Source organism: Protopterus annectens, chromosome 12.part0 (assembly GCF_019279795.1).
Source record: "Protopterus annectens isolate FY-2018-M chromosome 12.part0, PAN1.0, whole genome shotgun sequence".
Classification (NCBI taxonomy): domain Eukaryota; kingdom Metazoa; phylum Chordata; order Ceratodontiformes; family Protopteridae; genus Protopterus; species Protopterus annectens.
Genome location: NC_056746.1, coordinates 395,657,102 through 395,682,963, shown reverse-complemented (window position 1 = coordinate 395,682,963; position 25,862 = coordinate 395,657,102). Strand labels below are relative to the sequence as shown.

Genomic DNA, 25,862 nt, shown 5'->3' with positions numbered 1-25,862 from the left:
TTCAGCGTCTTGGGTGTCTCCACCTTTTGATGAACTCTTAGACCTGGTTAGTTGGAAGGTGTGGGAGACTCCTGATGCCATGGAGTCAGTTCCCAGAAGACCCAATAAATTCCTGTCTGCCCCAAAAGAGAATTTTTTTTTGCCCAAGGCCGTGCCTGTAGATGCCATGGTGGTGGCAGTGGCCACTAAGAAGGAGCTAGCAGAGACTTCTTCATCTGTCCATCTGCCGGATAAGGAGTCTCGAATGATGGATAGATACGGGAAGCGTATCCTTTTGTCAGCTTTTACTCTCAGATCACTGAACTGTCTCACACATTTTACTAGGTATCAAAGAGATCTCCTCAAGGAGTTAGGAGATGCTCTTCTTCAAGGTACATCTACTGAAGGAGTCCCTGAGAAGGTGTCAGCTCAGTTGTCCACCTTAAATTCCATCATGAACTCCTTCATGAGGATGATCTCCTATGCAGCTGATGGAGCGAGCAGGGCAGCGGGTTCAGGAGTTTCCTTTAGAAGACACTCCTAGATGCGCTTATGTAATTTTGCAGAGCCTTTCAAGTCTCCCTTTACCAATGTCCCCTTTGACAGTTCTTCATTGTTTGGACCTAAGGTAAAAGATACACTCACCAGGTGCAAACAAGAAGGGAAAACTCTCTCTGCCATGGGATTATGTTGTACCATCCCCTCTAGACCATATCCCAAGGGTCAGAGAGGTGGAAGGATGTAGTTCAAGAAGTTTCAGAGATTTTTTCCCAGATGCACAGGGTAACTCCTCCTTCAGAGGCAGAGGAGGAGGAGCTAAGATCCCAGATGTTCCACCCAATTACAGGGATCAAGCAACTGTAGAAGTGCAAAAGTTGCTAGCAAAGAGAGTCATCCAAACCATCCCTGACCAGATAGGATTTGGAACTTACTCCAGATTCTTTTTAGTGGCAAAATGTACAGGAGAGTGGAGGCCCATCTTGGATCTCAGCAAACTAAATAAATCTGTAAAGAAGGCCAAGTTCCGCATGGTGACACTGCAGTCTATACTCCCTCTGTTAGGGAAAGACAATTGGAATTGAAATTGAAAAAAAGACCTCCAAAATGCATACTACCATACAAAAATGGACAGAGCATTGAGGAGTCACTTACGCTTCCGGCTGGGAGCCAGTCACTGCCAGTTTCATGCTCTGCCCTTTGGTCTCACCACAGCCCCCAGGGTGTTCACTAAATGCAAGGCAGTATTGACAGCTCACTTGAGATGTCTAGGATTCCAAGTGTTTCCGTACCTGGATGACTGGCTCCTGACTGCCACCACCAGGCATCTACTCCTACAAATCAGAGATTCCATCATCCAGCTTTGTTCCCAGCTGGGGATTACAATAAATTGGGAAAAAGTCTGCCTTATCGTCCTCTCAGTTTGTGATTTTTTATAGGTGCAGAAATAGACACAGTCGCCATGTTAGCTCATCTACCTGCAGAACGAATTCAAAACCTCAGACAACAAATTCTCACTTTACTTCCTCTACAGAAAGTCAAGGCAAAGACAGTGCTGAAACTCTTGGGGACCATGGCCTCCACCATAACATTAGTCCCTCTAGCCAGATTACATATGCAAATTCTTCACTGGCTTTTATCTTCCCAGTGGTCTTTTCAGCAACTGCCTCTATCTCACCATATCATCATAACAGAGTCTTGCAAAAAGGACCTTCATTGGTGGATTCAACCCGACCAGCTGACAACAGGCACTCAATTCCTTCCTCGCCAACTCGTTGCTACTGTGACCATGGATGCCTCACAGATAGGGTGGGTGGGGGGGGCATTATTTAGGCAGGACTGTCCAAAGCACATGGCAAGATCACGAGGCTCACCTGCATATCAGTGTCCTAGAGATGAGAGCAGTGCTTCTAGCTTTTCAAGCACTTCACAACTTTCTTCCTCTAGGGACGATAGCTATCCAATCAGACAACATGTCAATGGTATGGTATGGTATCTGAACAAGCAAGGAGGAACCAGATCTTACCCCCTTTGTCGGGAGGCCCTTCGTGTATGGAAGTGGGCAATTTCTTCCGAACGCTTTCTAGTGGCAACGCATATCCCGGGGACAACCAATGTGATAGTCGACAAACTCAGCAGGGCAATCTTGATGCCTCATGAATGGTCTTTGAATCAGGAAATAGCAGAACAGATCTTCCGCAAATGGGGATAGCCTTGCTGTAATCTCTTCACCAGTCTGATCAACTGCAAATACAGCAGCTTCTTCTCCCTTATCCCCCCTCCAGGGGAGTCACCGAGAGATGCACTTGTTCACAATTGGCCCTTGGAACTCCTTTGTGCTTTCCCTCTCGTTCCTCTCGTATACAAAGTGATTCATAAAGCAAAGTTATTGAGAAGCATAATGATTCTTATCACTCCTTACTGGCCTCGTCAGATTTGGTTCCCCTTTCTCAGGCCTCATCTACTAGACGATCCATGGACTCTGGACCCAGTGCTAGACCTCTTGACACACATTTCAGGCTGCCTTCACCCCTGCCTCCACACCCTCAATTTGACAGCGTGGCTGCTTCAATTCTATCCATAGTCAGGCTTTATGATTTTTCACCTGCTGTGACCCACATCCTTATGTCTTCACATAAACCTTCTACTAGGAAGTTCTACACTAGCAAAATGGAGAAGGTTTTCTATCTGGGCTAAAGGAATGTAGATCCTAACGCTGCATCCATCCCTGTGGTTTTAGAATTTTTGTCTGAACTTTTCCATCAGGGATCTGCCGCTACCACAATTAGGCTCCAATTGGCAGCAATATCTAATTTTCATTCGGGACAACATGAATCTAACCTGATGTCCCACAGATTGTGTGAAACCTTCCTTAAAGGAGCTACTTTGCTGAGACCTCACTTTCAGGAGCCGGTGTCCTCCTGGGATCTGAACTTTGTTTTGTCCAAACTAACTTCACCACCCTTTGAACACCACCCTTTGAACCCGCACATTCATGCCTATTGTAGTTTCTGTCTTGGAAGACCTTGTTTCTAGTAGCCATCACATCAGTATCAGAGTTACAAGCACTGTCTATTAATCCTCCTTATTTGATTTTCCACAAAGACTGTTTGCCTTCTTACAAATCCTCCCTTTATCCATAAAGTTTGCTCTCACACTAATTTGAACCAAACCATAGACTTACCAGAGTTTTTCCCTAATCATTCTAACACTGCAGGATACAAATTTCATCAACTGGATGCTCACAGGCAGTTATGGTTCTACCTTCACAGGACTAAGGAACTCAGAAAGTCAGACCAATTGTTCGTTTCCTTTTCTGAATCTAGAATAGGTCTGCCAGTCTCTAAAGTGACCCCATCAAATTGGATTTTGAGCTGTATTTCCTTCATTTACTCCTTCAATGGAAAAACTCTACCATTCAAGATTTAGGCTCATTCTACACGATCCCAGTCTATATCTGCTGCCTTCCAAGCCAGAGTTCCAGTTGACAGTTTTTGTGCAGCAGCAACTTGGGCTACCCCTCATACCTTTATTGCTCATTACAAATTGGACCTGACCTCAAGGGGTAGAGCCTCCTTTGGTTCCATGGTACTCAGGAGTATTTTCCCGTGAGCCACCCAAGAATAAGGTGCTAGGGACACTGTCCCATATGTAAGAATGAAGGCGAGATAGAACTACATAACATAAAGAAGTTATGTACTCACCATAACATTCCATGTTTGTAGTCCATCTCGCCCTTCATTCTTACGAACCCACCAACCTACCCCCATCCTGGAAGGATCTGAAGACAGGATAGTCTTACCTTGGTAGGGGTGAAGGCCTTTCATTATTGTTGTTCTTTCTGGATATCCTTAGATCTGATATTGTTAATCCTCATTCATTCCTTACACATGGGTATCAGTTCCGACCTCAGAACTGAGCCAGCTTCACCTCTCATGCTAAACTCATACCCCCAATCCCCCTCTCCCTGTTACCTCAGATTTCATTTGCCGTGTTGCCATTTGGTCGTGTCAAGCTACTTCTCTTGAGCTAAGTACAGTTATTTGTTGTTTAATAGTCTTTCAGATTACTTTTCTGTCAGAAAAGTTTATATTTCATTGTCTCTTACCCTATTGCATCTAGCGTACATAATTTCTTCAGGTTTTTCTGCTCTTTTCTTTACCACTTTTACCACGAGGTATTCTCTCTCTACCATTGTTGATAATCCTTCCCCTTTTTCTCATACCTTCGGGTATTCTCTTGTACCATTGCTGGTACCTTTGCTATTAATTAATTTGCTGTCATGGCAGATAAGAAAGGTAGTCTGGGGTTTAAGCGGTGTTCTGATTGTGGACACAAGCTACCTACTTCTGATACACACTCTTTGTGTGTTTTATTGTTTGGGGGCGTTCCATTTGTCTGTTGACCCACCCTGAATTATTTGTGAGAACTTTTCAAATAGAACCTTGTAGGAAAGGAATAACAAGCTGTTACTGAAGGGACTTCTTAAATCTCCCTTTTCAGAGGCTATTTCTGGGTCAGAGGCCTCAAACCCTCCTAGAGCCCATAAGAAAATCTTGGATGTTCCTACTACGGCTAAATCTTTGCCTTTGTCTCCGACTGGGGACTCCCACCAACCAAAACCCAAAAAGGCTAAAGTTTTGGCTCTGGAGCTCACTCAGTCAGCCCCAGTGCTTTCAGTGCCTAGACCTTCGGCACCGAGGCCTTCGGCTCCATTAGTGATCTCGGCTCCCTCTTCTCCTGCAGCCTTTACTATATCGGCACCGAGGGCCTCCTCGGTTCAGACTATTACCACTGTATTGGCACCGACTGTTCAGTTGGCGCAGACCTTGACCTCGTCGGCTCCGAGATCTTCCTCAGAACCGACGCCTTTATTGTTGACTCCAGTTTTGTCGGATCCAGCTTCGGTACTGACGACCACTTCGGCACCGATCCCCGTGTCGGTGCAGACCATGACCTCCACACCGATGACTTCTTCGGTGCAGACACCTGTAGTACAGTCTCCCTCGGCACCATTGTCCTCGGTGCAGACCGGTGAGATGGGCACTGAGTTTGCCTCTTCTGTGGATAGGCTTGTTTCTCCTTCAGTCTCCATGAGGTCCAATAGAGGCCTTTCCGAACATGATGTGTTGCGTCTTGTGGATCAGGTGCTCTTGGCCAGAGGTATCCCACCCCTCAGGAACTATCCTTCTTTGGGAGGTGATCACTCCTCTCCAAAGACCCCTTCTTATTCTCCTCCTTCATTGCCTTTGAAGTCCATGGATATAGCACAGTCTTCCCCTTCTGCGGTTCCCTTTATGGATCTCACTAAGGAACTGCAGTTGCCTTCGTGGCAGGAAAGTTTTGCTATGACCCAGGATGTCAGTTGTGACACTCATAGTTTGCTGTTCCACAGCCATACTAGGTCGGCAGGCTGAGCCACTTAGGGGAGGGGTGACCCCTGTCCTAGATATGCACTCCTCTTCAGGTGGCCCAGCCTTCCAACTGATGGAGAAAGCTTTTGTTGCTGCTGGTGATACTGGACTGTCTATACCTCCGCCCTCCTCTGGTACACTGGTTTCACAAGTCGCACCTAGTGGACACCGGGTGCAAGGGCCTCAGGACATATTCCCACAGGAATCCCCTTTTCTGCTGTCTTCTCCAGTTTCTCCCGCTGAGGAGGTCCACCGGAAAAGTTTGTGTAAGAGGTAGCGCATGGACTCCACAGAGGAGTCCCTTACTGAAGAGACAGATTTCGATGAGGGGGGTGGATCCCTCTGGTCACCCTCTGAGGTATCCTTTGGTGATATCCTCGAAATCCTGAAACAGAGAGGTGACTGGCAGTCCTCTAATCTGACTTCTGAGGAATCTGTGTTCCTGCAGGCCTTTCACGCCCAGCCCCCTACCTCCTGGTTTACTCCACCTGCCGATGAACTTGTCCAGCTCATCGTGCAGCATGCTTGGAAGGCTCCTGATACCGTCGAAGCTATTCCCCAGAGGCCAGATAAGATTTTGTCCCTTCCTGCTTCGGATCCCCATTGGTCTAAAGGTCTTTCTGTGGATGCTTTGATGGTGGTGGCCGCAACAAAAAAGGATCTGGTAGAAGAAGAAAGCCAGACTGTCCATCCACCTAACAAAAAGTCCCAGGCCCTGGACAGGATAGGGAAGTGCACCTTTGCGTCGGCGACCTTTACTATCAGGTCCCTGACTTATATGGCACACTTTACCAGGCTTCAAAGGGATCTGATTTATGAGCTGTCTGAAACCTTGCCTGGTGCCGTGTCTGATGAGATCCGTGACAAAGTGGCCTCTCAGCTGGCCACCATTGAATCAGTATCTAACTCCTCTATGTGACTGATATCTCACGCATCAGAAGGAGCAGCTAGAGCAGCGGGTTCAGCTGCGGTCTTGAGACGACATGCCTGGATGCGCTTGTGCAATATCGCGGAACCCTATAAGGCTTCCTTTCTTAATGCTCCCATTGAGGCCTCATCGTTGTTTGGGCCCAAAGTTAAAAGCACACTGGCCAGATGTGAACAGGATGGTAAGACCCTTTCTGCCGTAGGTGTCCATTATTCTTCCCCTCAACGTGCTTTCTCCCAAAACAGCGGGAAGATATGGTTCAAGAAATCTCAGGGTCCTTTCTGTGACACAGACCGAGTTCTTCCCTAGAGGCAGAGGGGGAAACTCACAGGGAAGATGCTCCTTTCGGGGCAGAGGGGGTCCGTGTAACCAGGGTTCCAGGGATTCTTTCCCTGGTCAATCCTACCAGCGCTCCTGAAGAGCAGCCCAACTCCTTTCCTCTGGAGGTGGTTGGAGGATGTTTCTCCTTGTTACCCTTCTGCCTGGCTAGCCATCATCACAGATTCTTGGGTACAAAGGATTATAACCAGAGGTTATTATATCCCCTTCGATCTTTGCCCTGCCCCTTCAAAAAAACTTCCCGACGTTCCACCCAGTCAAAGGGAAGAAGCAGTTCTAGAGATGAAAAAGCTGCTAAGAAAGAGAGTCATCCAAATAGTCCCTCCAGACCAGATAGGATCCGGATTCTACTCTAGACTGTTTTTGGTGCCAAAGAAAACCGGGGACTGGAGACCAATTTTGGATCTCAGTGTATTGAACAAGTTTGTGAGAGTACAAAAATTTTGGATGGTCACAATACAGTCTATCCTCACCTTTTGGAAAAAGACAATTGGATGTGCTCAATAGATCTTCAAGATGCGTACTACCACATAAAAGTGGACAAGCCATCAAGAAGATTTCTGCGCTTCCATGCAGGAACCAGTCACTACCAGTTCAGAGTACTGTCCTTTGGACTCTCTACAGCCCCCAGAGTGTTCGCAAAGTGCATGGCAGTTGTCACAGCTCACTTGCGACTTCAAGGATTCCAGGTGTTTCCATACCTAGACGACTGGCTCATTTCCGCCCCCACCAGACATCTACTGGAAAAAGCCCTGGCATACTCTCTCCTTGCTGCTGAAAGTCTAGGCATAACCATAAACTGGCAAAAATCCAATTTCACCCCATCTCAGTCAACAGAATTCATAGGGGTTATCTTGGACACAAAAAAAACTGCAGAGCTGCTATTTCAGATCACAGAATTCTAAGGATAAAGCAACAACTGATTCCAATCTTTTCAAGGGAAAAATCCACAGCTCACTCTGTTCTACAGCTGTTGGGTTCCATGGCAACCTCCATCACCATTGTTCCCCTGGCCAGGTTTCACATGAGGCTTCTACAATGGATACTACTTACCCAATGGTATCCTTTTCAGCATCCTCTTTCAACCATGATTCGAGTAACCCACAGGTGCAAACTGTATTCAAATTGGTGGATGACCACAACCTGTCACAATGGTCTCGCCCCTTCCCCCCCCCCCCAGCAACCCAAGGCCACAGTGACCATGGATGCCTCCCTGATGGGGTGGGGGGGCTATGTCAGGGACAGACAGTCCAAGGTACTTGGTCCAAACTGGAGGCCCATCTGCATGGAAACGTTCTAGAGCTGAGGACGGTGCTTCTGGCGTTGCAAGCATTCCATCTCCTGCTGCCATCTGGGACAATTGCCATTCAATCAGACAACATGGCGGTGGTCTGGTACATCAACAAGCAAGGTGGAACCAAATCTTCCCCCCTTTGTCGAGAGGCCGTGAGAATATGGCAATGGGCGATGGCTACCAACTGTTTTCTTCTAGCAATGTACATTCCCGGGAGTTCCAACGTGATAGCAGACAGACTCAGCAGGTGCATTCTTCAACCTCACGAGTGGTCCCTGAATCCCTTGATAGTGGCAGAGATCTTCCACTGCTAGGGCCGTCCTTGCTGCGACCTCTTTGCATCTCTGACCAAATGCAGCAACTACTTCGCCCTGATTCCCCCTCCGGCACAGTCACCCAGGGATGCTCTAGTCCACGATTGGCCCTCGGGTCTTCTTTATGCATTTCCACCCTTTCCCCAGTTTCTGAAGAAAGCCCATCGGTTGAAGAGCAAGGTGATCCACATAGCACCATATTGGCCTCAACAGATTTGGTTCCCCTTCCTTTGGTCTCACCTACTAGATCGACCATGGATTCTGCATCCAACCCCCGAGTTGACCTCTCATCCACAGAACCTGATTCATCCCATCTTGAACAGCCTGAAGCTCATGGCTTGGCTACTCCAATTCCTTTGATTGCCAGGCAGAATGATCTTTCTTTACAAGTATGTGATATTCTCATTGCATCTCATAAGTCTTCCACTAAAATTACTTATCTGAGCAAGTGGAAACGATTTGCCTGTTGGCTGAAAGATAAACAAGTAGATCCCTTCTCAGCACCAGTGTCGATTAATACTAGACTATCTGGCCGACCTCTTTCAATTGGGTCTGTTGGCCTCTAGCATTAGAGTTCATTTGGCTGCAATTTCTAATTTTCATGAGGGTGTACAAGATTCCTCTCTTATGTCCCACAAGTTGTGCAAGACCTTCATAAAAGGTGTGAATCATCTGAAGCCAACTTTTAGAGAACCTATTCAACCATGGGATTTATCATTAGTTCTACAAGCTCTGACAATGCCACCTTTAGCACCTGCCTCTTCTTGCGACGTCAAGTATTTGTCATGGAAAACCTTGTTTTTGGTCGCCATTACTTCTGCCAGACGTATTTCTGAGCTTCAAGTTCTATATATCAAGAGTCCTTACTTGATTTTTCATAGAGATAGAGTGTCTCTAAGAACTAATCCATCTTTTCTGCCTAAAGTGATCTCAGAAATGTCCATTAATCAAACCATTGAATTGCCAGTTTTCTTTCCCAATCATTCAAACAGAGGAGAGTATTGCCTACATACCCTAGATATCCACAGGCAAATCAGTTTTTACTTAAACAGGACTAGGTCCTTTCGTAAATCTGACCAGTTATTTTTGGCCTTTTCTGGACCTATATTAGGATCTGCTGTTGCTAAGTTCACATTAGCTAGATGGTTGAAGGACTGTGGGACCTTCATTTATACACAACGTAATATCTAGTTGCCTACTACCATGAAAGCTCATTCAACAAGGTCAGTGGCAACTTCAGCTGCCTTCCATGCCAGAGCTTCTTTACATGACATCTGTGCAGCTGCAACTTGGGCTACGCCTCATACCTTCATCAATCATTACAAATTGAATTTGGCCTCCAGGGGAAGAGCATCTTTTGGTTCTATGGTGCTCAGGAATGTCCTTCCATGAGAGTCTCCCAGGAATAGAGGTAGCTGGGGACTCTGTCCCATGTGTAAGAAATGAAAGAGGATTAACAATATCAGATAAAGAAGTTATGTCTTACCATAATGTTCCATCTGTATTGTTGATCCTCGTTCAGTCATTACGACCCTCCCTCCTTCCCCCTCCTGTGGCTTCTAGTGGATCTCACCATCTGGTTCTCTTAGGTTATTTGACCAGAGGTAGCCTCTACCTTCTTTTGACTTGCAAACTCAGTCTGAGGTAACAGGGAAAGGGGGATTATGGGTAAGAGTTTAGCTGGAGACTTTGAAGCTGACACGAGCCTGGAAAATGGCCGGCTCTGTTCCGAGGTCGGAACCAATACCCATGCGTAATGACTGGACGAAGATCAACAATACAGATGGAATGTTATGGTAAGACATAACTTCTTTTACTGTCTTTCTATAGTTTATCAGCAAACAAGATCTGGGGATTGTTCTAATGCACTATAGGATACCTTTCTAGCCACGAGCCAACTAAGAGACTTTGAGCTTTTTAATAGGCCAAGTCAGAGCTGAGGATCTGCTCTGAACCCATATGTAAGAATGAAGGACGAGATGGACTACAAACATGGAACATTATGGGGAGTACATAACTTCTTTTTTGTTGTGAAGGAAATGTATCTTATTCACTTTGTGATATAATGTGCAGATTAGGTGAGCCGTTTGAGCCAATTGGTCTTTATCTGCAGTATTTTTTTCTGTGCAGCAAAATTAATAAGAATATAGGGTTCAGTCCTTTTGGATTGATAAATGGTGTAATTGGGAGTGAGCCAGGCTTGTCTTAAAGGTGTGTGTGTGTGTGTGTGTGTGGGGGTGGGGTGGGGGGCTTGATCTAAGAAAACAGTAGAACTGGCATGTTTTAAGATTGATGAAATTGGTTTTACTTCAGATTTATGTTGTTGATAGTTAAGTTCTGTTTCATATCTTCTGACAGGAAAATCCAAGATGAAGAACTCCTGAAGTTTTGCGCCCAGATTTCCAATCTTCTCAACAACCAGGATTATGGAACTGAGACCCTTGATTCACTACAAAAACTTTATCTTATTATTGCTGTTACAAAGTACAGCCGAAAGTAAGCTGAAATTTCATTTGAAAACTTGCTTACGTATCTATGCTGATACTTTGTTAGTGTGTGGTATTATTAGTGTTTGTTTATTGCAATGTTCATTGGCTCATGGATGAATACTAGGCTAACTGCCCTGAAGGGCCATTTTAAACTTGGCCAGTAATCCAACGCCAGGCTTGAACTCCATATTTTTTGTCTGTGAGGTGAAGACCCTAACCATTATGCCAAACCCACCCCCATTTTTATAGAAGAAAATGTTAACAAGCTTGTAAAAGTTGAAGGAAAAAACACATTATGCCAAACCCACCCCCATTTTTATGGAAGAAAATGTTAACAAGCTTGTAAAAGTTGAAGGAAAAAACACATTATGCCAAACCCACCCCCATTTTTATGGAAGAAAATGTTAACAAGCTTGTAAAAGTTGAAGGAAAAAACAAAGTGCCTTATTTAAGTAATCAGTTTTTGGTAGGATGCATTTCTGTATTAATTTGCATTTGGTTATAATTAAATCTGTCTGTAGTCACAAGTCAGCAGTGAATTTTTTTTTACTCTGTGATCCTCGCAGTTTGATTGGCTCATTCAAAAATAAGGGATGCTGACAACCAACAATAGATGTAGACTATAAAAGTACATTTTGCTTACAAAGCATGTCTTGATGTGAATATCTTTTATCTCAGTGATTACCTACTAGATATTCTAATTTTTAATCCTATTCAAATTTGTTACATGCAACCATACCTCTCAACCTCTTAGTACAAATAATTTGGACAAAGCCTGACAGAATGGGGGGGTGAAGGCCCAAAATTAGGGACCGATTTTAATTGTTTTTTTTTTTAAACAAGCAGTGCCATGACTTCTCCCCAGGCTAGAGAAAGCAGATAAGGTACACATACTAAACCTAGAGTACTTGATAATAGTTTTCACTCTTACTCACAAACACTGAATAATGTACAATGTATGTACTGTACCTGTCTACTATGTATGTATTCTACCTATGTTCCAAATTTCATCTGTGCACCACAAATCTATTAATTACCTTTATTTTTAAATTACTATTTTCCTGTTTGTTCTCTCTACTGTAACTGTTGATGTGCTGCATACCACTGTAAAAACATGTCTATTGTAATTTGTGTGTATACTGATCATGTCTAAATATCTAAATGTATCTGTAATTTTTCTATGTGGAGCTTTTCTCCCTGGGCCTCTGCTGAAAAAGGGCCTTTTTGGCTCAGTCAGACACCCCCGGTTAACAAATGTAAAATAAATAAACTTAGAAAGTTGCTAGAATAACAGGATTTGTCTTGGCATGGATTTTTCTGAAGGATGTGAAGTTTAAAACGCAAATGATCATCACTATTTAGTGACATGAGTCCTCAGATCATTCTAGTGATTTGCCAAAAAATCACAAATTTTATGAAGAACAGATCAAAAATATGAGGCAAAAATCTGGACATTCTGAGAGAAACTGTACACTTGAGAGGTATGCATGCAGCACTGACAACTTGATACATTCATTGTGGAGGTGTTTTGCATTTTTGATTCGTTTTTTAATGCCTCCTGTGATTTCATGTGTTTTCCATGGCAGTGTTCATCAAACGTTGCAGAAATGTGCAGAATATAGTGAAATCAGAGTAGTTTCCTACTTGGTAAAAATGAGTCTGCATTTTTCCTGGTAGAAATCTGCAGAATAGAATACTTGAGTTAAGTAACATGAGATCTGATGTTGTTAATCTTCGATTATTCCTTACTGATGGGTTATCTGTTCCATCCTCGGAACCAAGCCGAGTTTATATCAAGCTTGCGTCGGCCAAAAACTCTCGAGCCAAGGTCCTACCCAGAATGCTCTGCTCCCTGAAACCTCAGATCTCGTTTGCCGCGTTGCCACGCTCTCTCTCTCAGCTAAGTGAATAATTTTTGAAAGTTTGTTTATTTTAATACTTTAAACGTTTTTCAGTCAGTTACGTTTATTATTCTCCTACCCTGTCGTATCTTTAAAACTCTTTCCCTTTAGTCTCTTTCCCTTTATTACCCTTTTCTTACCTTTGAGGTAATTCTTCATTACCATCATTGGTAATCCTTCCTTCCTTCTTACCCTTCTGGATAGACTTTCCTTACTCTTGGTACTGTCGTTCTTCTCCACATCATTATGTCGGACAAGAAAAGTAGTGCTGATTTTAAACAGTGTAAGGATTGCGGCTGCAAGTTAGTTTATCCGATGGCCATGACTTGTGTGTCTATTGTTTGAATGTCTCCCACCTTACTGTGGATCCCCCGTGTGGGATTTGTAGAAATTTTTTGACCAGGACTATTAATGAGAGAAAGAACAAGTTAATCCTGAAAGGTCTCCTCAAATCTCCTTTCTGTGATGCTATCTCTGGGTCGAAGGGCTCACCCCCTCCTGCTAAACCCCGTAAGAGGCGTTCTTCCTCTTCCTCATCGAGGTCACTCACTTCATCTCCATCTGGAGATCGCAGGCTGTTGACTCATAAGAAAGTGAAAATTGCTACTCTGGTGCTGCCACCTGTGACCCTTTTTGCTCCAGGCATGGCACCACCCCAGTTGATTCTTGCTCCAGCCATGTCCTCCTTATCGCCACCGGCACTGGAGTTCCCGGTTCAGACACTTACGGCTCCAACAGTTCCTTTGCAGCCGTTATCGGCACCATCCCTGCAGGTACAGTCTCCTTCGGCACAGTTGATGCAATCCACTTCAGCCCCGAGTCTGACAATATGTCCTCCACAGTGCAGACGCTTTCTGCACTGACATGCTCTTTGGTGCAGTTCTTTTTGGCACCGTAATTGTTACTGGTGCAGACACCTTCCGTAATGGCACTGTACCCATTGGTGCAGACACCTCTGACTCCTATGGCGCTGCCTTCGTCGGTGCAGACTACTTCGACACCATTTTCCTCAGTGCAGACATCTTCGGTTCTGGGCTCCACACCACTAGAATTAGCAAGGACCAAGTACTCTCCTTCTTTGGATCCATTCATTGGTAGCCAATATAGCCCTTTTCTAGAAAGGCCAGAATCGCCTTCAGGTTCCTCTATGACATCAACCAGGAGCCTCTCTGAACAAGATGTGTTACGGCTTGTTGACCAGTTGCTTGTGGCCAGGGGTCTCTCTCAACCATCTAAACCTACATTCCCTTCTTCAAGTGAACGTATTTCTCCTCAAACTCCAACGTACACTCCTCCTCTGACTTCCACCCAAGTATCAAAGCCCCTTCCTCTGACAGCAGCTTCCCTCCCTCCTTCCCCAATAGTGGATCTCACTTTAGAGCCAGAGTTGTCCTTGTAGCCTTTGGTGCACTGGGCATCGGGCTCTTCTCAGGCTAGTGGCTATGCTGTGGGGGAGGGCATTCTTGGTTCCATGCCGATTTTGTTTCTATGGCACCCTCCAAGAATCCTCCCTTTCTCACGCTTCACAGTCCTCTTGAGACTCCTGGTCTGGGGGTCGGCTCGTCACAGCGGGTTGTGACCCAGGTTCCGAAGTTGTCTTGCTCAGTTCCAGGCTCCCATCCCTCTTTGGGTGGGCCGACCTTCCAGGCCATGGAGAGGGCGCTTGCCTCCGCTGGCAAACCTCCCATGTCGGAGTCCTCTTCCCCCCTCTGTGCCGCAACTCTCACAAGCCACAACCACTGGACACTGGGCACAAGGGCCGCAGGTTTCTCCCCCTCAGGAGACCCCCCCCTTTGCAGTCTTCCCCAGAACCTCCCACTGAGGAAGTACCTCGCAAGGCTTTGTGCAAGAGGAAGCACATAGATTCCACTGAGGAGTCTTTGACCAAAGATACGGACTTTGATGATGGGGAAGCGTCCCCATGATCACCCTCTGAAGTGTCCTTTGGTGACATCCTCGAGATCCTTAGACAGAGGGGTGACTGGAAGTCCTCTAAACCTTCCTCAGAGGAATATGTATTCCTGCAGGCCTTTTGTGCCTGGTCCCCTACCTCCTGGCTTACCCCGCCGGCCGATGAGCTTGTCCAGCTCATAGTGCAGCATGCATGGAAGGCTCCTGACACCCTGAAAACTATACCGTGGAAGCCTGACAAGATCTTATCTCCTCCAGCTGAGCATCCCCATTCATCAAGAGGTCTTCCAATAGATGCCATGGTGGTGGAGGCTGCAACCAAGAAAGACTTGGCAGAAGAGATCCAAACTGTCCATCCGCTCAACAAGGAGTCTCGGTCAATAGACAGACTCGGGAAGCATGTGTTTGCTTCTCGACCTTCGCCGTAAGGTCTTTGAACTATTTGTCACACTTTCCATGGGTCCAGGGGGATCTTATCAACCAACTCTCTGAAACCTTGGCAGGAGTGAGGTCCGTGACAGCGTAGCTTCTCAGATAGCGACCCTAGAATCCATATCCAGTTCTTCCATGTGTCTTATTTCCCACACAATGGAAGGAGCGGATAGAGCAGCAGGCACAGGTATAGTCACGAGACAACATGCCTGGATGCACCTTTGTGACTTTGTGGACTCCTTTAAGGCTTCCTTCATGAATGGCCCCATTGAGGCCGCTTCTTTGTTTGGCCCTGAAGTTAAAGATATGCTGGCAAGGTGCGAACAAGATGGCAAGACCCTATCTGCCATTGGTGTCAGACACTCCACTCCTCAATGATTCTTCTCCAGAAATCAGAGGAGCGGGAAGATATGGCACAGGAAATCACAGGGCTCTTTCCATGATGCACATGCCGAGTTCTCCCCTAGAGGTAGAGGGGAAAACTTCAATGGAAGATGCCCCTTTTGGGACAGAGGAGGTCCACGAAACCAGGGTTCCAGAGGTTCTTTCTCTGGCCAACTCTGTCAGTGCTCCTGAAGCGTTGCCTGACTGCTCACCTCTGGAAGTGTTCGGGGGTAATTTTTCCTTGTATCCCACTGCCTAGTGAAACATAACCACTGACTCTTGGGTACAACGGGTAATATCCAGAGGCTATTGCATCCGCTTTCATCTCTGTCAAACCTCTTCCAGAGAATTACCTGACATTCCACCCAGTCAAAGGGAAGCAGCAGCACACGAAATTCAAAAGCTGCTACAAAAAAGTGTCATCCAAATTGTCCCCCCAGACCAGATAGGAATTTATTTTTACTCAAGGTTCTTTTTGGTGCCAAAAAAGACAGGGGACTGGAGACCAATTCTGGATCTCAGTACACTGAGCAAATATGTAAAATCAGAGAAATTTTGGATGGTCACGGTTCAGTCTATCCTTTCTCTTCTGGAAGAAGATGATTGGATGTGCTCTGTAGATCTTAAAGATGCATATTACCACATAAAATGGACAAACACTCAAGAAGATACCTCCGCTTCCGCATAGGAGCCAGTCACTACCAATTTCGAGCACTGCCCTTCAGTCTCTCTGCAGCCCCCAGAGTGTTCACCAAATGCATGGCAGTGGTTATCACTCACCTGCGACTTCAAGGATTCCAGGCATTTCCATATCTAGACAACTGGCTCCTCACCACCCCCACCAAGCATCTACTGGAAGAAGCCCTACACTACACTCTCCTCACAGCACAACGCTTGGGAATCGCTATAAACTGGGAGAAGTCCAACACGACCCCAGTACAGTCTTTAGAGTTCATCGGGATACTGTTGGACATGAGAAATTATACAGCATCTCTTCTGGATCACAGACTTCAAAGAATAAGACAACAGGTTCAGCGGCTGCTCTGTCACCACAAATCTTCTGCTTGGTCTGTACTCCAACTCTTGGGGGTCAATGGCAGCCTCAATCACCATTGTTTCTCTAGCCAGATTCCACATGAGACTCCTCCAGTGGTTACTTCTCACTCAATGGTACCCTCTACAACATCCTTTGTCCTTTCAGATGTGTAACTCTGAGCTGCAAGCAAGATTTACTCTGGTGGATGTCTCAAAATCCCCAACAATGGTCTCGCCCCTTCAGTCCCCATCAGCCGAAAGCCACGGTGACCACAGGCGCCACCCTGATGGGGTGGGGGGGCTATGTCAGAGAAACTCGCTCCAAGGCACCTGGTCGGAGACAGCGGCCCTTTTGCGTATCAATGTCCTGGAACTGAGGGCAGTGCTACTAGCATTGTAAGCATTCCATTCTATCCTTCCATCAGGGACTATTGCGATCTAATCAGACAACATGTCAGTGGTCTGGTACATCAACAAGCAAGGGGGCACCAGATCTTATCTGTTATGCCGAGAGGCCTTAAGAATATGGCAAAGGGCAATAGCTTCCAACCGCTTTCTAGTTGCAATGCACATTCCTGGGAGCTCCAACATGATAGCGAGCAAGTTGAGCAGGTACATCCTACAATCTCACGAGTGGTCTCTCAACCTTGTGATAGCGGCAAACATTTTTAACCGCTGAGGCCAGCCTTGCTGCGACCTATTCGCTTCCCTAACCAACTACAAGTGCAGCAACTATTTTGCCCTTATCCCCCCCTTGGGGACAATCACAGAGAGACACTCTAGTCCATGCTTGGCCCTCAGGTCTACTTTATGCTTATCCTTCTCTCACCTTCATCTCCCAGTTTCTGAAGAAAGCATGGCAGTTGAAATTGCAAAGTGATCCTCATTGCTCCATATTGGCCTCGACAAGTTTGGTTCCCCTTCCTCTGGCCTGACCTGCTAAATTGACCATGGATCCTAAATCTATCCACAGTATTGATCTCCCATCCACAGGGTCTGACTCCCCCCTATCTAACAACCCTGAAGCTGACAGCTTGGTTTCTCCACTTCCAGTGACTGCCAGGCAAGATAACCTCTCGTCCCCAGTGTGCAATATTCTTATTGCATCTCATAAATTGTTCACAGACTAATCTAGCCAATAAATGATAAAGGTTTTCTCTATGGGCAGCGAAGAAACAATTAGATCCCTTGTCAGACTCAGTTTCGTGGTTTTGGATTATTTATCACATCTTTTCCACTCTGAGGTGTCTGCTTCTACTATTCGTGTGCATTTAGCTGCCATTTCAAATTTCCACATTGGTTTTCAGGATTCTTTGCTGATGTCACATAGACTATATAAAACTTTCTTGAAGGGGGTTGTTCAACTAAAACCTCCCTTTAGAGAACCAGTACAACCTTGGTATTTGGACTTGGTCCTGCAAGCCCTAACAGCTCCCCCCTTTGAACCTGTGTCTTCATGTGATTTAAAATATCTTTCATGGAAAACTTTGTTTCTGATTGCAATCGCATTGGCTGGACAATTATCAGAACTTCATGCCTTATGCATCAAACGTCCCTATCTTATCTTCCATAAGGATAGAGTATCACTGGGAACTAATTCTTCCTTTTTACCAAAAGTGGTGTCAGAGTGGTCTATCAAACAGTCTGTTGACCTTCCAGTATTTTTTCCTAATCATTCTAACAAGGGAGAGTATTGCCTGCACTCCCTGGATGTTCATAGGCAAATACGATTCTACCTGGACAGAACAAAATGTACCCGTAAATCAGACCAACTATTTCTGGCCTTTTATGGACCAAGACTAGGTCATCTTGTCTCAAAAGTTACATTGGCGTCATGGTTGAGAAATTGCATTACCTTTATCTACAACAAGAATAATATCACCTTGCCTCACAGAGTGAAAGCACATTCTACAAGGTCTATGGCAACTTCAGCAGCTTTCCATGCTAAAGCTTCCCTCGGTGATATTTGCTCAGCTGCGACTTGGGCCAAACCTCATACCTTTATCCTTCATTACAAATTGGATTTGGCCTCCAGAGGTAGAGCTTCCTTTGGCTCCATGGTGCTCAGGAATATCCTTCCATGAGGGCCCCCCAGGGATACAGGTAGCTGGGGACTCTGTCCCATCAGTAAGGAATGAATGAAGATTAACAACATCAGATAAAGAAGTTAGGTCTTACCATAATGTTCCATCTGTGTTGTTGATCTTCGTTCATTCATTTCTCCCCACCCACCGTCCCCCTCCAGAGGTTCCTGGCTGATTTCATATACTCCTTTATTGTAGGTCTGTTATGACCAGAGGTAGCCTCTACATTTGTGTATCAACTTGCAAACTCAGTCTGAGGTAACAGGGAGCAGAGCATTCTGGGTAGGACCTTGGCTCAAGAGTTTTTGTTTGATGCAAGCTTGATATAAGACTGGCTCAGTTCTGATGACGGAACCGATAACCCATCAGTAATGAATGAACGAAGATCAACAACACAGATGGAACGTTATGGTAAGATATAACTTATTTTTTAGGTACAACTTTTACAAAAAGGTGTTTATTAGGGGAGTTTCCGGAACTCCAGAAAGTTATTCAGTGTCTTAAAATATGCAGATGGTGGAAATTACAAAGTTAATTCCCTTGTTTCAGTCTGTCACTTAAACAGCTGTACGGTGCATACTTATTTGGTATTTTTTATGTTGGCACTGGAGATATAATGTCCACTGTCTGCTGCAAAAATGATACTGTGTTTTCACCTATGTATGACATCTGAAAATCTCTCCTCTCTCTTGGCTGATGCAGAAGCTTAACTCCTTGGTTATGTTACATCAGGATCTGTTGAAGGCCTCCCTTTGATGCATTGCAAACTGTAGATAGGCACCGGAAGTAGAGCTTGTTTTGAGGTATAACTGCAACAAAGTCTGTTATGTTGTATAAAGCAACAAAGTAAGATTCAGTATGGATCATAAAAGTTGACCTCATCTGCAGTAAGTTTAAAATTGTTAAACTTTTTAGTAACATTTGCAAAATGAGTAACTGAGACATCTTTGACCAGAGAAAATGCAGTTAAGTCTGACAAAAATTTGAGCTCTCCCTTCATTGAATGTGAATAAAAATGTTTTAAATGACCTCACACCAATTCAAATAAACTTTAACCTATGGATTTCAGTCTTCTCTAAGGTAAAACCAAGTAAGCTGAACACACCAGTAGCCCTAGATAATATAAATATTGTCTGAATTCTAATTACAGTAGGTAAAACAAGCCCCACTGCAATCTGAAAAACAAAATGCAGATTTTGCTAGAGCCAGGTGCCTATTAGAATTCCAGGGGGCATAATTGTGATCCTCTGAGGAGCAGAACTTGAAAGAGTGAACATGGGGGAGTTTGTTCTAAATCTGAAGCTGCAGTATTTGAGAATATTATCTTAATCTGAGATACAGTGATTTTGGAATTGGTATGTTTACATAGCAGAGATTTCTAGGTGCAGCCCCCACTTTAGAAGGTGCAGAGGGATGCAGGCCCATGCAAAAACTCTTTGAAGGTGTAACACTGAATTTCAGAATTTGCTGTCACTTATTGGAATTGCAACTTCACTTCAAAGTCTTGGGATTTGTGGAATCGGATCTTGCACTTCCGGTAGAGAGTAGCTGAAATTGTGTAAGCATTGTGGTCTATCCTAAATTGAATAAAAAGAACTTATAGTAAAGTTAAAAATTTGTAAGGCTTGGAGATCTGCATGGACAAAACAATGGCTCTTGTTACATGAGTTTTTTTTTTCTTTCAGTTTCTTTTTTTTTCTGTGTCATGCTGTCTCTTTCATGGATGTAGCATCATGAAGTACTTGTTATCAACCTGTTAGTGTATCCTACAAATGCCATTTAGCTATCACCTTAGCTTTGTTCTTGTCACCCATCACCGAGCTTGGCTCACCCTGCATCAAGTCAGTCATAATTTCACACACTTGAATCAAATTGGGTTGAATCACTGTTTTCCATTTATGGGTTATACATTTCTTTGATTCTAATATAGGGTTATCACCTGTCCCTCTTTGTGCAGGACAGTCCCTATGTGAGCACTTGTGTCTTGTGAAACATATTGAAAAATTGCAAATGTCCTATGATTTTAGGACAAAAAATATTTCCTAAATTTTCTTTGCTTGTTACATAAAACAATTATTTTGTATCTGAAACACCTACATGTTTTCTGAAACAGCATAAGAAAATCAAATATATCCTCTGCAAAAAGGGTGATTTTTTTGAGGTACTCTATTCCAATTGTAACCTTCAATGAGGGAGCTTGTTATAGTGATTGCCAACAGCTGTATATACAAGACAAAAATCAGTGGGGACATTGGCAGTCTTGCTTCGTACCCCTCTTAAGTCAAAACAGCTCTGACAAATTCCCATCCATTTTTGTTCTTGCTCATGCCCCTTGACATATTCTCTCCAGCAAATGTATGATTTCACCTGGAAACCCAAATCTATCGAAGAAGTAAAACAAATGGGGCCATCTTACCCTATGATATGGCTTCTTAGCATCCAAGCTAATCATCATGAGAGGGACCTTCTGCTCCTCCACACCCCTTTGAATAAGAAGGTTTATTAATGTTAACAAATGTCTGTCACACTGACCTCCACCAGTCACCATAAGCATAACTCCTCCTTCTAGCCATCTGGCTAACAGGGATATGAAGATCTTGTAATCATAGTTAAGATAGGGATCAGCCTGTATGAAGCCGGGTCCATGGGCTCCTTTCCCTGTTTTGGCAACACAACCATGACCACCACTTTCCATGAGTCTGGTATGGGGTCACCCATCAATATCTCATTGAAAAGCTTCTCCCATACCCCCAATAGACTTCCTCCTGCCAAGTTCCATATCTCTGTAGGTATACCATAAGTGCCTAATAGCTTGCTCCCTGCTTACCTTCTTAATACCTGTGATTACCCACCACTGGACCAGAAACCAAGGAGCCTCACTCCTCACCACTGGCACCAGTGGGGGACATGCATTGAAAGGATAACAAGGGACACGCACAGTATTTCCAGATGCAGCTCTCTGTATCAAGTGAAATTTCCCTTAAGAGCACACAGAGACCACAGTCAGTCCAGGGCTGGATTCTCTATCTTTCTCCAGGTCCCCATTAAGACTCCCCATTGGCACAGCTATAGAATTGAGATCTCAACTTTGTGGCCAAGCCAAGACCTCCAGCACCTTCTCTCTCCATCCAGTGCTTAGTGTCCCTGCCAAGTAGCTGACACACACACACACACACACACACACACACACACACACACACACACACACACACACACACTCGCTCTTTGAGCTTTGATTTACACACACACACACACACACACACACACACACACACACACACACACACACACACACACACACCTGGGAAAGGGTGGCACAGGTTTGCTAGCTATGCCCCTTTTGCCCAGACTATAAGATAGTTATCACTGCAATCAGCCAACTCCTTATCAACTACTTTAAGGCCCTTAACAAAGGGTGCACAATCTTTCTGTGTAATGTTACTAATACAAATGGTAATTTGACCAAGAGCAAGGCTTTTAGGAGTGGCCTACACAGTGTCACCAAATAAATATGCAGGTATTCTCAGAACTTAATATCTCTACACAGATCAGCCACAATGAAAGGTTTAAATATAGTTAATAATAAATAGTAGAACAAACAAATACTCTGTATATATTCACAGTGATATCAGAGTTCAAAACCACAGGAAATATTTAAAACAACGTTGCAGGACAGTCTCAAATAAAGAAAAAACATCTAAACTATGCTTCACTATATTCCTGACTGAATCTAAGAGAATTACTATACCTTAATTAACCTACTTAAGAATAAGGCAGATATGGTGAATGGATCTTCTAGTTGTTAAGTCCAAGACAGAATACAGAATGCTCTCTCTGTGTTCTCAAATTAATATATTCCCTCTATCATTATAAAACTGAACTGAAGATTACTCACTGCTTGTTAATTCTTCCAGGATTTAGTTAGTCATTTAGTCTGTTATTATTGTTATCTAGTTAAAATTTGTAGCACTGTGTTTTACTTCTTATTTCTCAATGTTAATTAGAGCTTACTACTCAATTGTACCTAATTTGCTCCTGTATTTCTCCGTGTCATGATCACCTGTACTGTATTCATACCTTGATTGTTATTGTTTACCATCTACCATGTTATTCTGTGGAGCTTTTCTCCCCGGGCCTCTGCTGAAAAAGGACCTGTGTCCAGTTGGAATTTCCCATTAAACAAATGTAATAAATAAATAAATAAAACAGTTGCAACACAAACATCTTATATAAGTCATGTTGATATTCACAAGTGACATGTATAATTATTTACAAAATTCCAGGTAGCTGTGCTGGCAGTACCTCCTTTGTCACAATAACCATTTAATATCTTCCTTCGTAAGACATTTCCTTAGCCTGCTTGCTTCCTTCTGTGATATTCGTGGTAATTCAAGCTTCCCTTAGAAATTCTAGCTTTTCAGTCCTCTTCACCTCCTGTGGGCTGTTCATCATACACCTCCATATAATACCTAACAAAACATTCAAAATGCTATGAGGATCTTTTACTATTCTCTTGTTTGTGGGGTTGCATAATTTATAGACCAGCCTCTCAACTTGTGCTGTCTAGCTCTCCTAGCCAGGCGCTTTTGTGCCTTGGGGTTGTTGTCAAAGTATATCTGCTTAACTGCAAGTATCTTTTAGGTATGCATGCTGTCCAAATACTCACATATCCCTTTCCTAGCATCTTTCAGTCATGATAGATCAGAAGGGCACCATCAGCCCCCTTGGTTCTGTAGCTCCTGAATGCATCTCATCTCATACTTTCTCTGTATGTTGCCAGTGAGTTCTCCCAGAACTCCTTTTCAGTGAGCTGGATTTTAACCCTAAGCTGATTCTTTAACTCGTTCTCCCAAAACCCCAAATCCTTCCTACTCTTGACTGCTATAGAGAACAAAACATCTAGACCGTCCTTAGTCCATGCCTGAAACAAGCCATTCCCATGCCTGTATAAGTGGAAGCGCCAATGCTTTGCCCCTGTACAACCATTTATTATGGTCCAAACCCAATATTACCAGGACATGTTCTAACAATATGATCAGGTATGTATCCATAGAAGTAGCTAGGTACATATGTTCGTCTGAAGCATACATTCTGTCTAACAGAGCTCTGATATCTAACACTAAGAAGCAGAAGGTATAGTGCCTGTGCTTGTCAAAATTATCTCCCAGAGCAGCATCCATTATACCAAATGCCTTAAAATACTTTTCCACCGAGCAGCCTTGCAGCTTTACTGTCCCCTGTCTCATCGTCCAAAAACATTCTGTTTATCACACACCTTGTTCCATTCCCCCCATTATCAAAATGCCTTGATGAAATGCAACTATTTCTGATAACATACGTTTATATCTAGGACAATTTAAATTGGGAGGAGCATACACAGAGATGAGGGTGATCCTCTTCCCCTCCCAGTTACCTCTAATTGCTACATATCTACCCTCCTGATCTACTAAATTAACAGTAAAGGCCCTGCTAAGCTACTAGAATTATTACTCTCTTCCTCTCCCTCTCCAGTTGAACATAAAATCCTGCCTTGAACCCCTTTATTTAGTCAGCAGTTGGTGCTCCCTCTTTGACAAGTGTGTTTCCTGCAGTAAAAGTACAGTCATCCTCAAGTTACTCATATATGCCAGAATCCATTTCTGCTTCAGCACTTCATTTAATCCATTCACATTCCATGACATAATCCTCATTTGCAATCATGTACTTCAAGCTATCTTACTTGGGGAGAACATTGTTATCTTGTAAAATGTGCAGATGAATGTGACTGCTTCAGGCATAAGAGCACATATTCTAAATCATGATAATTTCCCATGGATTTTTAGTGCAACACGTAACAGCAAAATGCAAAAACATGGAGCTAGCTCAATTAAATAAACTTAAAAAACAAAAAAAACACATACTTGCTAAGAACAATGACAAGGGCACTTTATTTAACCAAATAGCTCAGTATGTCCTAATATGCTTAATTGCACTACCTTGTAAAGTGGAAAATATATATGTGTGTGAGGCTGTCTGACACTCCCAGGTCAGCACAGTCAAGTATTCAATTAGAAGCATTACCAATATGTCTGGCCGACTATATCCAAGCGATAGTCATTAAATCTGTGATAAGCCATGATAACGTTTAACAATGGGATACGTCCACTAATCAGTGCAATATTTTACCACCAAATCAATGCAACTTCTTTCAGTATTTGCTGCTCTGCACCAGGATCAGCACATGAAAACAGCTGTTCATACTTATATAGCCCCTTAAAGTTCAGTGCTGAGTAGGCTCATTTTGTTTCTGCTTCCCATGCACTCCACAACAGTTAAGTAAAGTCCTAACACAAAGGAAATACAGAAATACTTCATCCTTACAATGTTCCAGACTAGTCCACACATTTCTCTTCAATAGACTCTAAGACTTGCCAGGTCCTGAGCCATCTTGGTGCTCTGTATTAACTCTCTAGTCTATCTGCTGTTCATCTGGAGTCTATCCTCCATGGATTTCTGGAAGACAGATTAAATGTTTTGAATACTGGTAGAGCCCTTACTTGCTGAAGGAGGCTGCACAATCTGCTCTGCTCTTCCCTTACAGTCGGTACTGAGCTTCTCAGTCCTCCCTATTCTTGGTATCTTTGCAGTTCCATTAAAGCTTGATCAACATCTAGAAAAGCCCTTCCTCCACTAAAAAAATAATACCCTCAATGCAGCTGGATACAACAGCTTATAATGGAGCCACAGCTCCTGATACCATCTCATAGTCTGGATAATGCAGTTGTCTCTGCCTGGTGCTAGTGGAATAATCTTTCTCAATAAAAACTACATCTGATGTTGTAAATCTTTACTTATTCCTTACTGATAGGACTTTGGCTCCATCCTCAGAACCGACACTGCTGTTTCCAAGCTCACGCCAGCCAAAAACTCTCAGCTAAGACCTACCCACATTACCCCTGTCATAGTCTCTCCAAATCTCGTTTGCCGCCTTCTTTGTCAGACGTGCCTAGCCTATCTCTCTCAAAGATAAGTGGAAAATTTGTGTATTTTGTGTAGTTTTCTCTCAAAACCTTGTTCTTTTTAGCCAGTCTCACTATTTTCTCTTCTTGCCTGTAACCTGCTTTTTCCTACCCTGTACCTTTGGTAGTTAACCTTTTACCATTGTTGGTACTATCCCTCTCTCCTACCTTTGGTAGGCCCTCTTTTTACCACTTGTGGTACTTCTAGATACCATCGTTGGTACTCTCTACTTTCCCTCTTTATCTTCCTAAAAAAAAAAAAAAAAACTCCTTTTTCTCTTTCACTTGTTTCCTTTTGAGTAGTTTTTGTTGGCAGTACGATATGTCAGACAAAGCTAAGTTGGGGTTTAAACAGTGCGAAAG

At 43.9% G+C, this 25,862-nt stretch overlaps 1 protein-coding gene across 1 annotated transcript in view; it reads left to right on the top strand.

The window, feature by feature from the left end:
- Window positions 1-25,862, top strand: part of AP5Z1 (adaptor related protein complex 5 subunit zeta 1) — a 680,304-nt gene that overhangs the window by 85,775 nt on the left and 568,667 nt on the right. Inside the window, exon 2 of the mRNA XM_044089493.1 lies at window positions 10,624-10,761. Coding sequence (XP_043945428.1) covers window positions 10,624-10,761 — 138 coding nt within the window. The remainder of the gene's footprint in view (window positions 1-10,623; window positions 10,762-25,862) is intronic.